Consider the following 19,118-nt stretch of genomic DNA (forward strand, 5'->3'; position numbering starts at 1 on the left):
AAGTAACATACTGTGTAAGTCATACTGAAGTATGACTTACACGCATTATACTCGCCCGTCATGATCAGAGGTCTGATCGGGGTGAAGCATTCTCTGTTGAGAATGAAATACGGATGTGCTATGATAAATATTCACCTATGTAAGAACTAACATGTTGAAAAGTATTATATATTCATAACATTTTTATATCCTCAGTCGAAAATGAATTCCACAACTGGGGTCTATATCAAATTAATTGAAACAGAACTAGACCTTGGAATAGTAAAACTTTTTAATCCATTATATTTTTTTATTTGACCTTCGTCTTTGTACAAGACGTAGGTATATTTTATTGACTATATGCAAAGAATAAGTACATAAAAATAAAATATATTCTATTGTTACTTGTGCAAATGATCACAGATCTTTATATTGTAAAATGCGCCGCTGAGAAGCAAATAGTCCTGGGGACGAAGTTGAACAGTGATGTCATTAACAAGAATACAGATTCTTATGTTCTTATATTTGAATTTGAAAACAAAAAACAGTTTTTTCAGTTTTAAGTTTCTGGTGAATTTATGTAATCTGTTCTGAATTTTATTAAAGATAATAATTTAAGCAGAGAAAATACATTGCCTCTTCCTATCCCTTTTACCCTGCAAAGATATCTTGTTCGTCTTAGTCTTCTCCACAATTTAGAAGATAAAATGACTTTGTTTGCAACAGTTCTTTCATCCACACGTTATCTAGAGTCACTAAATTATTTAATGCATAAATAGAAGAGAAGTTTTTGTAGTATTTGATTTTTAGAAAAACACGATGTCTCTTTTTTCATCAGTTGTAATTTTTGCTTGTTTTTCTCGTACTGTTTCGTTATTACGGCTGTGCTTTATTTGCATTCCCAAAAACCAAAGGATACAAGATGTCATGAGTTTCCCCCTTCCTTGCAGTTTTATAATATATTTCTATTTCTTTTTTTTAAAAAATTTGCGTTTCCAAGAACCTAAGTTAAAGATACAACTGACAAACAAATACGTTATATACGTTCTCATCTTTCTTTGACTCTTCCAATATGTGTCTACCACTGTTCTTGTAGAAGTTGCGGTTTCCTTAAGCATAAGCTGAAGGGAACTTGTTGCAACTAAAGTTGCTTTTGCAGGAACATCGTCTTCCATTGACCTCTTTCTTTTTCGCTGCAATATCGTTTTGCACCCCTCTTGTTTTAAAACGTCGTAGCAACTTACTACTGGAACATTGATTTCTTAATCTCAAATCATGATGTGAAAACACACAAGCATGATGTATTTGTTCATACTCCATTTGTCGTTCATGTAAAGTTTCTTCTTTCTTCATTACAACAACAGCATTGCTTGCCATGCATTCGTTTTATACCACATTGGATGGTGTTCTAGTTGGTGTTTTGTTAATTGTATTTAACAATCATGGCTTTGATTAGTAGGATCATCTTTTGAATCTGCAGACTAGCGCAATGCATTGTCACAGCACATTTTAGCTATAGGGGGAGTCTTTATGGTGTTAGCAGTGATGATGTCCAGTTTTCCTTGGATTTGTTCAGTGTCAGGTTAGGGTAAAACCTTTTGCTTCCATAGAGATGTCATTGGAATGTCTGTAGCAGGGCCTTTACGTTGTTTTATTTCTCAACTTTGTTTCTTTTCAAGAGTATTATATCAAGAATTTATTCTTTATCCAAGCAGGTTACTTTGTCTTCTTAATGTATTGTCTAACTCAAACTTCACTGTTCAGACGTAGACTTGCTTGCTCTGTGATAACTTTTCATTTTCTGCAACGTACTTTTTCCTTTCTTTTTCTTCTTATCAACTTCAATTGGAGCCAACATTCGTTATCTTGTGGCAGAAGAGACATTGGATTTTCTATAACTTACAAGAACTTTATCAATAACCCTCGATCGATCCTTGGTTTTATATGTGTTTCATAAACATTTTTGTTAAATAAATATCTCTCATATACGACTTCCCTCTATCTTCAAAGCTTTGTAAAGAATCACGCTATTTGACGCCAATAAAGGTCCAGTGGTTGCGTACCAAGCTCGATCCCATGACTGTTTACAGCGAACTATGAACTTGCTGTTCAATGAGCAATAATAAAACAGTGGGACAGTTTCGAATTGTACCTATCAATAAACCAAAGAGTTAGACGTATGGCTTCTCACATTGCTTATATATTGTTCTAATCAGCTTGTCCCCAAGGATTCTTCGGTTTTCTACGTCGGTACGGGACTTGATTCTGGACCTGATTCTGGCTGGTCATGTGATTTCAATATATAGTTATAAAAACGAGTAAGTATGAGAATAAATATTTTTTCACGTACAATTATTTTAAAGTGGTATATAATTTGACAAATTAATTTATTCTATTTACTTAATAAGTTTTTAAAAATTACGTGCTTTTTACAGTTCTCCGTTTGATGAGATACTCACGTCTTTTATGGCAACCAATAAGATTTAATCTCCCTAGTAACAACCAGCAAGGGTCGTTACTAGGCAACCAGCAAGGGTCGTATCTGTGTTGAAGCATCCAAGGAGATTCTCGTCTTCCTTTGCGTATTAATATGATACATCTCGGTGAAGGTTCTCTCCCCATGTACGTTCTGTAGACCAGAACATAACAATATCCAAATATTTTATCAATAATTTATCCAATTGTCTATAAATTAATTGATTGTGGATTAACGTTGTTGTTAGAATTGTTGATACTCCATTCTCTTCTAAAGTAGTCACGTGATCGAACTATCAGAACAAAGCCTATTACTATAAATAGGACAGAGACAACTATAAATAGATTGAAGACCAAGCTTGATATTTTTCTTGATCGTTCCACTAAAACAGGCGACATTTCATCAACATGATTCAACATGGAGCCGACTGTCCATACTAATCGTTCGCCATTTATCTGAAGAAACAGAAACAGATACTAACAAGGTATATCAAGTTTAAAATATATTAAAACCATATTAAAAACTTCGTCTCCAGGACAAATATTCGTACCTTTGAAGTCAGGGACGGTGAACGGTCCTGGGGACAAGGTTGTCACAGGCGAACACATAATTTACACCATGCAGTTAACACTCACCTTTCGTTTGAATTGCACAGTTCCTTTTCCGCCCAACTTCAATATATCGTTCATGATATAGTAATTGTACACGTCATTGAGACAGTAGTTAACTGCAAAATCAGTGAAAGATTTCATCTTTTTCAACTACAGAGAAAAAACGTTCTGTATGCTCTGCAATCATGAACATAGTAAGTTGTTGATTGGTCAGAAGAGACACAGCTAACTTTTACAACATTGGGAAAAAACGTGTTAATTTTGAATTGCTTAACATTTATAATAATGCATAAATCTACTTACACGTTGAAATGTATAGCTACATAGCGTCATAGTTGCATTCATGTAGCTCGTCAAAGTGGTTGGTTGTGGGATATTTAAGAAGGACGATGAGAAATATACTCCCCCACCAATGGCCTAAATTGAACCCAAAAAATAGTATAACATTTCTCTATATTAATGCTGTATTTTAGGGAATAAATCATGTTTGCGTTAACCAAGCAAGCAAGGAAGCAAGGAACAAATTTTAAACTTAAAAAAGACAGTGGTGGCGAAGGGGGAAGGGGAGAGGGAAGTTGTTTTTGTACTTCGACTTTTTAAAACGACAACAAAAACGATAAATGAGCATCTATGATTTTTTTAAAATTTTGGCCCCTCTTTTTAAGAATTGATTTACTGTCTTTTAACGATTCTAATTATGTATAACGATGGAAACATTTATATGCTGTATTTTCCGAATAAACATCTCCAAAAAAGCCTTTAAAAACAGATTTTGAATACAATCGTTCCTCGTGAATAAAATCTCTTTACAACACAGTTCAAAACTCTTCAAATGCATTATATATTTATCGGAACGATTTTATAATCACGAAAATTTCAAAAAAAAGGAAAAAAAATAGACGAGCAATATGGGTGTGTTGAAACTTTTCTGCCTTTTTGTATTAATACCTCCCTTTTCTTTAATTAAACGCTCTTAGAATATGTTATTTTTATGGTTTATTTTTAAAGAACGCCTGGGCTTCGTACACGAGAAAATAAAGTAGTCGGATAAATGGTTTTTGTTCAGTAGTAAGGTTATTCTTATTTTGCTACTATTTTTTTGAAAGGAGAGAACAGATTCAACTTAATAGCCACGAAGCTCTATTGTTATAAACAATTTAAATGTCATACGAACAGTAATATAAAAATCCACATCGATTGTAATAGGTATGTGTAATTTTGCACATATGACGATTGCGTAGTTAAACTTACTGTAAACAGTCCTGCAGCATGTTCTTGTAAAAAATCATTCTCTTTGCACTCGTCTTTAGTACATAAGCTTTCATTGTGCATCTTTTTGATAGTGTTAAGACATTGTGTGTAATTGCTTGTTCCAACCAACGTGTACGAAGTTGTTCCTACAGAAAGAGAGAACAACCTAAACTGAGACTGAAAGCTTTTCGGAACGCTTGTTTCAACACAATCATGATTTAGACACATTCTCAAACAATGTTCCGCTCTTCATGCACCTAGTGCAATAGTTCTAATTTTCTTCAAAAACGTCATTTCCAGGAGCGCTCTTTTAAAGGATTATCGGAAAAAGTCACCAGGGATGAGGTTGATATTGTTTTCAAACAGGCTTTTAGAGGGTTTCATATCTCCTATGTCAATCACTAGCAAACGCGCAAAAAATAAATCTTCACGAATCTTTTGAAGGATTTTTTTAATTTTTCTTCTCTTATTTTTTTCAGTAAATTTCCTTTTTGTATTCGTTGGAAATAATGGCCACCCTAATAGGCTCGAAATAAATTAAAATTAAATTTAAAAGATACTAATACATTGATGGAAATATTTATTTGCAAAAAAAACTTAAAATAGTTCATTCGCGAAAAAAAAATAATCGCGAAATATCTCCGTATGACAAAATCGAAAATATACTTTGCCAATTTTTTTGGACCTTAAACCGTAAAATACGTCTTTCAACTTAATGTATAAGATAAATCCAATCGATCCTCATACAACAGAAGACAACAGTTAGTTGGAACGAGATTGAGCTAGCACATCCTTCTAGGTCAAACAACAAGTTGTCATATATTTTGCTTGGGAATGAAGTCTACTCTGTTTTATGTCACATCAACTTATAACCTTGTCCCCAGGATCTTGTAGCCCCCGAGCCATTATTACGGAGCGGCTAAATCTCCGCCACTATCAAATTCATCGAAAAGGTAAAACATCTTGCGAACGAGGTTCATCAACTTAGCTCCCAGTTTATTTATTTATGCATAATACTAATAGATACTTTGATGAGAACTCACCGTGCGCCGCCATGGCTTTGTCATCAACTAACATCCGCACACATGCTTCTTTCCATATGCTGGATTGTACTGTGACGTTGTATCCTTGAAATAAACACGGATCTTCTATTGTTGATGAAAAGTTGGCTTCCTAAAGTAAAAGTAAGTACAGTATTTTGCACTTCGTGATCGATTCTGATTAGCATAATTGTGACAAGCGAAAAATAGGGTTTTACGAGACACAAAAAATTGATTAGGTAGAATCTGAATGTTTGGGTAGCACGGTAACATCATTTCTACGCCGCCATTATTAAACTGACTAGTCATTAGCCTGTGGAAGTATTTTGGTTCACAGACCGACTGAAAGACAGACAGGCAAGCGAGGGTACAAATTTTATGCGGTTGCAAAAACGACTTGCGAGTTTGTAAGCTGTTTTTTTTTTCTTCGCATTAAAGTAAGGCACCGTACACATTTGCGAGTAACGCTTACGTCAAACAACTGCACAAACTAAGTGTTTCTGTGATTAATCCTTCACGTATTCACGTCCTTGCTTTTAGAAATTTTTTATAGGGATAAATAACAAAGTGGACATTACCCCTTTTTAAATCGAAACCGTACCTTTATGACAAAAGCTCTATATTTTTTTATGAACTCTGTAGCGCCAAAACAAAGATACGAATGTGCATATATATTATACTTCTTTCCGTTAAACTTTACTTCATCTTTATGCGCAGATGGTATAGCCGCAGGTGTATGAGACTCGAAAGACAATTGCAAGGATGTGCTGCCTAACTCCAGTAAGCCAGAAGTATTCTAAAAGAAAGTTTTGTTGAATAACTTATAATCACAACGTCACAACACACAAAAATTCAGAATTAAAAATGAGATATTCAGAAAACAACTCAGATAACGAAAGAAGAGAAGATGGTGGAGTATTTCCTCAACTTTTAAGTTTTTCTCGGGATAGTTTATTTTTGTAAACATAAAATTCTACCTGCTTTGTTTGAAGTAAAGAATTTATAGTTGTCCATGAGTAAGCTGCTTCTTTTTTTCCTGGTAAAGTTCCAACCATTTTAACAAGGAAACTTCCATTATTTAAAACCCCACGAACTGTTTTCCATATGTTTTTACTGCTACTTTCGTTAAGAAGCCTACAAAAAGAAGTAGCAAAGAAATGACGCTGCATTGTCCAGTAAGATTTTTTAACTATGTCAACAATTCTCGTACCAAAGGAGGAAGAAATTTCATGCTCTACCATTTTCTTACAAGGAGACAATTCAACATTTCTTTCTGTACCATTTTTTTTTTTGCTTTTAATTTTTTAGAGAAAGAGGTACTATTTCTTTTAAAATGAAAAGCAGGATAATAACAACTTCGGGCAAAAAAGGCGCCCCTAATAACTTTCAAAAAGTGAAAAAAAAAAACAATAAAAAAACACAATATTCCTTTCGCTTAATAGCCGCAAGCAACAACAAGACGTATGATATACGTAAACAACCTCGCGAATAAAGTTTACAAGAAGCTGTCTATTAAATTGTGATTTTTGTTACGAAGTTAGACACGACATTTTGCTAATCAGATAGGCAATAATATTTGTTACGCACTACGCAGTTATTTTTCAAAATTGATTTGTGAGATCTTTTTGAATGGAAAATTCCTCGAATAGTCAATTTTTGATGGGTCAGTCTGGGGTAAACTGACTGACAGAAAGAAGAAAAACCACAAGCCCCACCTAAAATTTGCGAAATTCAATAATTCAGTACTCCCCCCCCCCCCCAAAAAAAAAACAAACAAACAAAAAAACAAAAAAAACGGGGAATAAGAAAGTCACTCAGTGAGAAAAAGCAAAATAAAAAAATAAAAAATAATGTATGAGTAAATTTTAATTGTTCGAAAAAAATAGCTGCAGTTAAAAAAAATTATTACCAGAATTGTCACAAAGAATCCTGTGCACTTTTCGCGCGGAGACAATTAACAACAAACGGAATCGGAAAATTTACGTTCTTTCGGAGTGTTTCCGAAACCATATTTCTCTACGTTGGCGTGTCATTAGCGTAGCAAAAAGAATTTCGTTCTTGTTATTATTAATATATGGTGGAGCGTCTTCGTTTTCCTCTTAAGTTTTGTTGTGGAAATTTAATTTTTCGCAGACTACTTTCCAGGCATTTGAGGAGACCTTAATTTTGCCTACATTCACTTTTGAAAAATTTGGTGGAAACACCTTTAATTTACAAGTTAGTTAAATAACGCTTTTGAACACTTATCTTATCTTTTTAAAAATAAAACAAAAAAAAAAGTAAAAATAGTTACCAAGATAAGATTCGAACACACGACTACTCCCATGTCGGTGCTCAGAGAGGGAAAAATTTCCATTCTCGTAGGACACATTTGCGTTTTAATACAAGCTCACGAGCTACCAAGATAAGATTCGAACACACGACTACTCCCATGTCGGTGCTCAGAGAGGGAAAAATTTCCATTCTCGTAGGACACATTTGCGTTTTAATACAAGCTCACGAGCTTGTAATGAGTTTTGGTAATACAATAATTAAATCATTTTTAGATGATTTAACATTCAGAAAGTGAGATTTGCAAGGCCAACCATGGTAGCCTTTTAGGTAGATACTATTTTATCGCTCCTTCCCCCGCCTAATTGTGTGGTTTTCTATAGGTTTAACAGACTAAAAGAATTGCACGGCTCTGTGAATTTTCAACTTATTCAAAGTATTGTAGTTGTTTTGAAGAGGTTTATTCAGTATTAAAACAGAGTAAATAAAAAATTATTGAAGATATAATTTCAGTTTGTCTGTTCAGTATTCATATTGCTGTGGAAAGTTTATCATTTCTTGAACATGATAGTTTAGTAGGCGACGTTTCGGGAGATCGTTCTCCCATCATCGGGAAAAGTAAAATGATGTTGCGCATGTATTTATATAATTGCAGAGGATCGGAATTCATGAAATTCATGAAAATTAACCAATCAGAAACAAGCTGATAATTACAGTTAATTACGGTAATTAACATTTTCGGACCTAGATGTAGGCAACTACTTCTTCTGTAGGGCTGGTAACCAAATCTCAGGACGTTTATACGAGATGCTGTTAATGTGTTTGTTACGTGCTACACTGTTGATGGTTTCTTTAATCTTCCTGACCGTTGTTTTGGACTCTCTGTCAATGATTTTCTTCTCATCCCAATTAAACTGATGACTTCTGCTCCAGCTGTGGTTCGCAATTTCGTTTTTCTTCACATCTCCGTTTCTCACTGCGCGCATATGTTCTTGTACTCTTTGCTTAAACTTTCTTTTTGTTTCGCCTATGTACACTGCATCACAATCTTTACACGGGATTTCGTAAACAACATTGCATTGTTCTTCCATGTTTATTTTGTCTTTTGCTTTAGACAAAGTGCTTCTTAGGGTGTCTTTAGAGTTAAGAATGCATTTGATCTTGTGTTGCCTTAAAACTCGACGAATGATCTCGCTAGTACCTGGTACAAAGGGTAGGAATGGTGATGCGATGAAATCCTCTGATGTTTCCTTGTTGTCTCCGTTGCATCTTCTCTTCATTTTATTTTCTACTTGCGCGATGACTGTATCCATTTGCGATTAATGCATTTCTTATACGTCGAATTTCTTCTTTCCTCTCCTGTTTGTCACTTACTACGCTGTTGGCACGATTCAGTAATGAAGATATGACACTTTCTTTGCAAGATTTCTGATGGTTTGATTTCCTGGACACTTTGGTCAAACGCAAAAATGGTTCCATTTCAGTTTCAGTGAATCGTAAACCAACACACACTGACCAGTACCTTTACTTCGAATCAAACCATTTTACTTTGCCCGATGATGGGAAAAGGATCTCCCGAAACGTCGCCTACTAAACTATCATGTTCAAGAAATGATAAACTTTCCACAGCAATAAAGAAGAAATTTTAATTTCAAATGGGAGCAATTCCAAGAAGCTACCTCATTCCAGCTGTTCCTGACATGTAAATTGGTGTTGAACCTTCAACTTGCAAAGGAACCTGCTTTTCAGCTTTTTCCAAACAACGGTTTAGTGGTGCAGCGATTTCATTTTCACGACCAACAAATTTTGCTAATCCGTTATCTACAGGTAAACAAGACAAAAGTAAGCAAGACAAAAGGACGAACGTACATAACATCCTCACGTGGAGTTTCTGTAAATACCAGTATTCGTATGTTCATACAAGAACATGAGATTTTGTTTCGAAACTTACTATCCGTAAATGAAATTGTAATTAAACTTGTTGACATAAAATAACATTATGTTTAACAAGCGTTTTTTTTTTACATATCTGTGCGTATCTATTCAAAAATATGATTTACAAGCCTTAGGATTGTAATAAACAGCGCTTTAGTTTCTTCGACAGTAAGCTTCTATTTTTAAGCTTTTTAAATGTCGATCTAAGATCATTAAAGAAACTTACCTTCGCATTTGATATATTCCAATTCTTTCATCTTATTATCCGTGTATTCGTACACTGCCATTCGTGTTCCTGAACCTCCAGCATCAAATATAATGCCAAAGCGACCCTAAAAAATCATGTTAATGCAAATACCTTGCCGCACCTCGATGTGGTGTGGTCATCAGTTAGTTACTTTTCTTCGCAGAGTCATCTCTACGCCCAAATGCTTGTAAGGATAATGCTGCTGAGTTAGGTGAGAACTATAATCTTTTTACGGAAGAAGGAAGGAGAATGGCAAGACAGAGACTTATTAAGGCAGATGGCGAAACCTGCCTCTTAGCAAAATTCTAATTACTCAAAAAGAAATACAAAAAATACGAAAATGAAACTAACAAAATAAACACAAATGCTAGATATGAGAATAATAAAGTTCAACTGAACCGAGCACCTTATTTTGTGTTTTATACAGACAACTTTGGTTTTGTTAAACGATTGAGTTCAAACATTTTAAGTTAGACACTTTCACTGTTAAAGAGTTTTCGCTCGGTAATTCTTGATTGCGAAAGTTAAAAATTCGCGACATAACCCTAACAAAGTTACAAAATTCGCGACATAACCTCTTATAAAGAACGCTATAGGCCCTACGTTAGAGTTAGCACGTGTAAGTCATATAGTGAATTATATTAGCCCTAATTTTCATGTATTCTTATGATTTTTATATGTCGATCTGTGGTTCTATCAACATATCGCAGATTGAAGTAATCTCAGAATTTACCTTAATATTTGGTGTGATTTAATTTTTTATAGTCAAAATACGACATGAGAGCTAGTTGTAAAATTTAGTCCATTAGACTAAAGGACAACTCAAGTTATATACTACTTGGAATAAGAATGATATAAATAAACAGGCAAAATATGTAAACGAAAGTAAAACCCTAAAAGTACGATCTGGATTTATTTTCTAATCTTTCATTTTCTACTTTCATTATTTAATGAGAAAATTTATTGTGATAATTGTTACGTGAAGAACAAACAATGCAGTTAGTATGATAACGTTACTTAAAAGTATAGCTTTTAATTATTAAATGTCACGATTAGTTTTTTGTATACGTGGTTTATTTTAGCTCAGGATACCCTTTCATTTCCTGCTAACCGCGGGTTGTCTTGGTTACTATTTTGGAAAGGCTATATTTGAGATCTAGTCATTTTCGGACACTGCATGTTAGATTTTCTAATTTTCTACAAGATCAAGTGGTTTTGTGGCTGCCAGTGAAACTTTAACTTCGTCCCAAGGGCTTTTTAGGTATATATATTAGTACGGAACCTGAAAAAGTCCCAATATAAAAAACCTAAAAAGTCCTGGAGACAAGGTTGAACGAAACTTATGCATTACTAAAATAGAATAAAAGAATAAAAATTCTTCAGAACTGACCACACTAAAAACCTATTTCGGATTGAGAGATTGAACAGTTTTAAACCAAACAAATATGTTTTGGTCATACGTTAATTTTTTTTTCAAAATAGTCTATTAAGTCCCGTTTGGGCTTTCGCTTTTTTAGGTTAATAATATTTTTTGTATTTACTCAAAATTATACAAGTTAAAGTGATTTTGGCATTCATGTTTCACGAAAAAGAATGAAATGTATACATACCCTGAGTATCTTTGTGTCTTCTTTGGATCTATACACACCAAGTAGTGACGCAGCAAGTACACCCAATAAGATGAGGAAGATACCGACAGCAAGAAGTTTCCCTAAAATATTTTTTTTAAATTTTTAAATTGATCTAATATTGAATTATAGTCAGCGGGACGTTGCGTGACCTTTTGTAAAGTATGTATTAAAATGTCGTTAGCGTACCCTAAATGGTAATAAAATTAAGAAAAAAAACATATGACCAGTGGTTTATATATATGAAAACGAGATTTTATTTTTGTATTGGCGGTGTCAACCTCACTGAAAGAAAATAGAGGCAGCTAAGTTGATTTACGCCTGTTTTTTTTGGCATTTACCGGATAAAAGCAAATTTATTTCAAAAAACTATCATTATTTTGCATTCTCGATCCCAAAGCTCTTTATCTCAAAGAGCGCTGGTGACAAAATTGATTACTTTTTTCATGCTAATTCCAGCACACACGCACTAAGTTTTCTTTTACACGTGCACATTATACGCTTTTAAGAAATTTTCATGCATTTTTTAAATCTTATTTATTTTATCTCTTTAATAATAGCCGTCGTCTGTCTGTGTGTCTGAGAAAGCGGCGTCCCATAACGGAAAGACGAAATTTTTAAAATGCTCACAAATATCAAATGGGAAATATTTTTATCCACTTTGTTACGACGGGTAAATTTAAGGAACGAGCGAACGCGACGGGCGACCCCGTGGATTTTTCCACGGGTTAACGACTAGTCTCTATAATACTAGCCGTCGTCTGTCTGTGTGTCTGAGAAAGCGGCGTCCCATAACGGAAAGACGAAATTTTTAAAATGCGCATCAATACCAAATGCTATATATTTCTGTCCACTTTGTTGCAACGTGTTAATTTAAAGGACGGGCGAACTTGTGGATTTTTCCACGGGCTAACGACTAGTTTATTCAAATAAATGAACAGTCAAATAATTTTTAGTTTGAAATAGCTATTTGTTGGAAAATAAATTTTAACAACATCCACTCGCGTATGATATTTTAAAATTCGTGGTAATAAACGAGGACAATTTATAAACTAAGAAAGACGTTATAAATGGGCGTGCTTGTTACTTCGGTCTTCTATGAAATTTTTGTTTTACTATTCAATAGGAATGACAATAAAAAGAAAAAAAACACACGACAACCGCAACATATTATGATATTAGTAACATATGGAAATAACACGACATTCTCATTTTAAAATGTTTAGCTAAAACAGCTGTAAACTTTCTAAGACTGGTGACTTAGTTAATCAGCATATCTGTGTTCTTTTTATCCCCAGGGTCTCTTGGCTGTTTTTACGGATTGGCCAACCCTAGTGTGAAATTCATTTGAAAGGCAAAATGCGCTGGGAACGAAGTCGAATGTTTAATTTATTGAGACTAAACGGGGTACTGTTTGTTAGGATATACAATATCTTTACAAGTGCGGTTTTGGTCATTGTTAAAGTCCTCATCTCCTTCGTTAGTTGCATTATCAACAAATAAATGAATAAGAGGCTGATAGTCATCAAACAGAAGTAGAAAGTTGTTTAACATAACGTGATTTTTTAAAAACATGAAAATTAATCGAATTTTAAGCAAACAATATTTATTTACAACATCAAAAAGTTTAATTGTATCCATTTTCCATAAAGTTGAAACGAAGTTCACAAGAATAGTTACCTATAAAGAATAAACATTGGGGAAAGAGTACAAAGTTTATATATTCAGTTTGCTGGATTATTGTAATTTTCAGGAAAGAGGTCTGCTACCAAATCCCAATTTCACCCCCGCCCTAAGGTGGTTTTTTAATTTGGCGGAGATTAAGCATTAGAGCTCAACTGGGCGCTTTCAAAACGCTTAAACCGCCTTGTGTTTCCTCCTGGAAACAATTGACAAGATATATCATTATAAATAAGTACGGTCAACCTCATATAATAAACGATACTACTAACCCTAGTCCCCAGCGATTTTTGCTTTTTTTAAAACGAAAAAGCACAAAGCTCTGGTGACGAGGGTGTCGTACTCCTTTTACTTTCTTAGTTGTGTTATATTTGTCATGTATAAATTTATAAAGAAGTAAAGAGTTCTAGATGCAAGGTTGTTAATAAACATAATAAAAATGGAGTTTGCTAATCTACCTTTACCACAAACTACGCAAGGTTTAGAGCTTGGATGGGAGTCTTCTGTAACGAGTCTTTGTTGCATGTTTGTTTTGTTTTTATATCAAGTTGAATCGCTTTTAACCTTCGTTATAGTATGTGGTTAATATATTCCTAACTTCACAATTTTTCTTACACCATCTCTGTTACTTTCAACAAGTATTTTTTTTAAAACAGTAAATCTGTCACATAGATTAACGTTAATTCCGACTTCCCTGCTTTTTAAACATCTTTAATCATCCTTTTTAAAAATCTCATTTACCTGATATAACGAATATAAATACATTAGCATCATAAATCGCATAGCCGCATAGAGCTCTCTCCACCGTAGAGGTTAATAAAGAAAAAATACAAATGCAACAATCAAGCAATTCTTGTCAATTAGGCTACCTATTTTAATTATCTATTATTAAATTATTTTGTTACAATATATCTTTCCCACTGCTTTTTTATAACTTTTTCTAACAAAATGAATGCGATTTTTGAAATCTGATTTTTAAAATCCTCCCCTAGCCTAATTAATTGCAACCTCGTCACTAAGGTTTTGTGACCCCTGCGTCGTTATTGCAGACTGGCCAAAAATTTTTCGTCACTTCATTAACAAGGGAAAATGCCCTGGGAACGAGGTTGAGTTAACTAAGATTTCTTCGAGGATATCAAATTCAAGTATCAAAGAATAGTTAGGGTTAAGAAAGATTATGTTGTGTCTCCTGGCTAATCCTTACCTGAAACTTGATAAATTTGCAATCTTCAGGTTCATACAACAGACAAATAATCTGTTACAACAGTTTTTTTTTATTTGTAGTAATTAACCTCTGCTTGAAACCGAGGCTTATTAGTACAAGTCGAAAATTAAAAAAAACTTTGATCGTAACATTTAATACCACCCAAACAGCGTTTTCACATGGTAAGTTAAAGTATCTACGAAACGATCCCATCAGCTCAATCCCCGCATTTTAAAAAATAGCGTGTAATAAACAGACCACTCACAAAAACAGAGTGCAAGAAATGATACACTTTAAAGCCATCTAGACGGACAGAAAACCTGAGTATGAATAATTACTTTTTTATCATCACTTTGCTACATTTTTTCAAGAGCATCTTGTATCTTTTCTGACATCGGGACGATAAAAAAGAGACAACAGACGCTGAGAACGAGTTTGTACGCAGCACTATGAAAGATGCACACGATTCCGTAATATCGCTGTCACAATTTTGTTATTTATTTTCCAGTAGACTGTCGGTCGCATTATTAGCATTTTTGACAAAGACAACTTCTTTTCATCCGGCCCGTAAAATTATGTCATTGAAGAGCGGAAAAATTATTAATGAATATTAACTGTTTCTGATGTTGTGCTGAAAAATACAAAGTGCGGGTCAAAAGTGCAGGCACATCATCATATCTGATCAATATCCGTTGAGGGTGACATATCGTGGGATTGTGATGAAGAGGCGAATAAAATCTGCCTTGGTCAGAAACAAGTGACGTAATTTTCATAGGACGACGAAAACTTTGTCGTCCAGGGAAGATTTTCAAATGAGACACAATTATGAAGATTAGTCAGATTCTCTGTTTTCTATCGGAACAGAGTCCTGAAAATGTGAAAATGAACAAAAATGGCGTCGAACAACCATTTATGAAATCAAAATCGGGATAACCTGAATTTTCTCTTTTGAAAAAGTCTCAGGTTTCTTGCGAATCCGCGATAGAAGGAGTGCCAAGTGTATGTTCTTAGTAAAGGACTTTCTTACAGGTGAAGTCAAAGTTGATATATATTATAGAATTGACAATACAATGTTAGCTAGTATACGAAAATACATAAATTGCGAAATACATACTTTGCCAAGTTTCTTTCATCATTTGATGGGATATTTTCTTCTTGTTTGCTCTCTATATGATCCCGTTTGTAAATTTCAACTTTCATAACACTGAAAAACAAATTACGAAATTTTATTTTTTTTAATTGATAAAAAATGCATTTGTCAGCACTTTCTTACCAATTCAAAGTCGATGAAAATAATAACTGACTTGTCATTTTTACATATTGTATTTAATCGACTGAGAAGACGGTTCTAAAACTTTGTTTTTGTTAAATAGTATTCCAAACCTATGCTTGTCATATACTTTCTCATATAGCTACTTTATATGCTTTATCATATGCTTTTTCTTGTCTGGTAAAGAAAAAAAATCGATCAGAAAGCTATTTACAACCTACAGTAATTAAAGAAAGAACCGCAACTTACATGTTGCAGTAAAAAGTTAGTTTAGGTATGTTAGAAAGAATTTTTACACTAGATCTTGTGTCAGAATAATCGACAACAAACTGAAATACAATATTATAGCGTGTTAAGTTTAAAGATGGTTGACATTCCAGTGAAATATTTTCGACTGAAAGCTGTAAAATAATCCATCATCTCGCTTCTTGATACAAACCAAAATTAACTACAGTGTTTTAATTGACGTAAAATCTCGATAAGCGGTGCAGTAAAAACGTTTACACGATTCAAACTGCCAGTCGAAGGTTAAAGCAACTGTGAAAACATTAAAAGTTGGTGCAAAGTTTACATGATTTAACTACCCAGCTGAAGCAAGTGTGAAGATGTATCAGACACACGTACCGTTCAATGAACTGTTACATCAAGAGTGAGAAAATAAAAGCGAAAGGTAGCAAAATACAACAAGTTAATTGAAAATTAGTCACTTATTGTCCTAACTAGGAAATGACGTGCGAAGGTCAGTTAATTTGTGTTGATAACTTAGAATTAGAAAATTTAAAAAGCTCATAAGAAGAGACGAACACTCCAGCTATCACGCTTCGACAAAAAACTTTATTAGGTCCTCAACTTTTCTAGTAATCTAATCAAAACAAGGAAAAAAATTACGAGGCTTTCATTTTACGACTTGCACTTTTAAAAACTTTCGTAGACATTTAAGTTAATTGCTTTAAATGACCGGACTTTTGTAAGTGAAACATGTTTCGAGATCTCTGATGTCGTCATCAGTATGTCATCATTTTCTTTTTTTCTTAAAATTGTTTTAAACTGCAATAACTACAAAGTGCTCTTGCTACAAAAACTTCTTCCTTTTAGGTAAGATATTCAATTCTAAATAAAAAGATCTACTTTTTAAGATAGAAGTGACTCAATGACCGAACCATAAAACACAACTTGATGTGATGGAGGGAGAAGAATCATCTTTTGATGAATATTTTATACTATACAACATTGATTAGTTGAAAAGAGAGTATTGGACTGATTTAACATTCACGCACGCTTCACAGTGGTATATGTCTGGATGGTTGAGATGTCTGGGTGGTTGAGATGTCTGGGTGGTTGAGATGTCTGGGTGGTTGAAATGCCTGGGTGGTTGAAATGCCTGAGTGATTTGGATGTCAGGGATTACCGGTGCTCAAATATTACAATTTTTGATTTCACCGTTTAAGACATCGAGAGGAGGCAGGGAGTAAAATGTTAACATCGGATTCACGCTTACAGAACACTTTTCAATATATGTGTCCTCCCTTGAACAAAAGTTCCCTCGGTGATTTATGCCATACCAAGTCACGCCTTTTTTACCATGTGTTATATTTAGAAAAAGGCATTATGTGTGCTTGAAACAATTACGTGTATATAACAAGTATATTATAAGACGCAGAATGGTATAATTTACCGCGAGAATTACTGTGCATGCCGCGTTATTGGGTTAAAAGTGCATCACAGTATTGTTCTGAAGAAATCATAACGCTTATTAAGCACGACTATTTTAACAGTGCGCATTTTTTTACGTCACGGAACAACATTCATTGAAAAATAACTTCACCTCCAAAAAAAGTTAATCTATAATTTTTTATTAATATTTTCTCGGAACCTCCTCCTCCACATATAGCTACACGTTTTTTATAAGAAAGTCTAAATTGGGCTTGAATGTTGTGCCGTTTTATGAGTTAGTTTTATTTAACTTCTGTATATATTTTGCGCATGTGCATATTTTGTTTTTAATGCCATGTCGTGCGAGAGCTGGCAGTTGAACAACAACACGTAAAATATTTTTTATCTTATCTAAGGTTACTATTTCAAATGTGTTCATTCTCACTCTCTTTCAGCCTCACATGATCTTATTTGTGTTCTTCTAAAAATGGATATAGACAGTCAGATTAACAAATGGTAAGAATATTTCTAGGATTGAAGGCAGTAGACGAGGTGGAAATCATTCAGTCATTTCGAAGAAGACATGCATTGTATAGCAATACAAAGAAAGGAAAAACTGCGCTAAAACAATTGTTTACTCGAATTAATTTGTTCTTTATATGAGGAAATTTAGGTGATTTCGCTAAATCTCAGCCTCAAAATTCTTATAAAGAAGAAAAGTGTGTAGTTAGACAAGCGAGATGAGAACAAATACTAAAACTCCAAATAAAACAGTTTAAGGTCACTAATTTATCGTCCAAATAAATTCGATTAGAAGCTAAGGTTAGTTTTAAAGATATTTAAACCTCTAAAATAGTATCAAGATCTACAATAGGTATGAAATCCTCTTGTTTTTGTAGCCATTACCAAATTTGCGTTCTTGGATTCCAATTAACCCTGTGTTTTATACCTTTACCACAAAACTCTGAATAGTCATTCATTCGAACGATATTTCGTGTCCTTTTAATACCGACACTTTCTATACATCTTATTCAAAAGTTAAAGTTTCTTATTTTTTGTAAATAAAAACGAAAAAGCTTCTCAGTTTCACATGCAGATAGGTGCAACAATGGTACAACTGACTCCACGTCCTGTTCGTCTCTGTTGGATATTGAACTGGCTAGATAATGGAATTTTATTTTAATATTGAAGTGAGAGAATGAAAATAAAAAAGGCTCTGGGAAAAAAGTTAAAGCTAGGTCAAAGTAAAACAAAAGCAGGACCATAAAATAAGTTTGTTACACAAGCTACAAACAAAATTTTAGTTTAAACTCGAATCACGAAATTAATGCATTTTTTAAATAAAAATCGCATGTCCTTACCTTTTTCACATTAAAATTCATAACATTAAATTCATAAAATGGAAGTTCATATTACTCAATGACATTAACGGTATTTTTTTACTATTTATTTTTCTTTCTTTATCTGTTGACATTATATTGTGAAGTTTTTCATAATGATCTTTAGTTACCATTATTTGGATCAAATATGTGTTTTTAAAATATGTCATCATTACGATCGTATAGTACATTGTTGGAAGATATGATAGCACTTAAAGGCTGTTATAAAAATTGGCGCCAAAACCAATTGTAATATATTGTAGTTTTCTGTTGACCCTTTTGTTTATGTGTACTGAAATAATACTTTTGTATATTCTTTTTTGTCATGTTTAAAATGTATGTAAGTTTAAAGTATTATTTATTAAGTATTCTTAAATACTATGAAAGAGGCTTAAACATATCATTTTCCCGCGGAAAAATACGCCGTCATCCAAGCCGTCATCTACTAAAAACTATAGTATCTTTATTCTTTTTTTCTTTAAAGAGTGTCACCC

At 33.6% G+C, this 19,118-nt stretch overlaps 1 protein-coding gene across 2 annotated transcripts; it reads right to left on the reverse strand.

Annotated features, from left to right (window-relative positions):
* Positions 1 to 2,302: 2,302 nt before the first annotated feature.
* LOC130656709 (ectonucleoside triphosphate diphosphohydrolase 1-like) lies at positions 2,303 to 18,709 on the reverse strand. Of its 2 annotated transcripts, XM_057459619.1 has the most exons (12): positions 18,607 to 18,709; positions 15,437 to 15,526; positions 11,421 to 11,521; positions 9,790 to 9,895; positions 9,308 to 9,449; positions 6,335 to 6,491; positions 5,959 to 6,153; positions 5,361 to 5,490; positions 4,318 to 4,463; positions 3,370 to 3,483; positions 3,091 to 3,216; positions 2,303 to 2,910 (listed from the first exon to the last, which is right to left on the reverse strand). In XM_057459619.1, the coding sequence occupies exons 2-12, from the start codon at positions 15,456 to 15,458 to the stop codon at positions 2,665 to 2,667; spliced, it is 1,485 nt and encodes a 494-aa protein (XP_057315602.1). In that variant the 5' UTR covers positions 15,459 to 15,526; positions 18,607 to 18,709; the 3' UTR covers positions 2,303 to 2,664. The 2 variants fall into 2 exon arrangements, with proteins under 2 accessions (XP_057315602.1, XP_057315601.1); XM_057459618.1 differs by lacking the exons at positions 15,437 to 15,526; positions 18,607 to 18,709 and adding an exon at positions 13,577 to 13,940.
* Between the last annotated feature and the right edge of the window lie 409 nt (positions 18,710 to 19,118).

Source organism: Hydractinia symbiolongicarpus, chromosome 9, assembly GCF_029227915.1.
Source record: "Hydractinia symbiolongicarpus strain clone_291-10 chromosome 9, HSymV2.1, whole genome shotgun sequence".
Classification (NCBI taxonomy): Eukaryota; Metazoa; Cnidaria; class Hydrozoa; order Anthoathecata; family Hydractiniidae; genus Hydractinia; species Hydractinia symbiolongicarpus.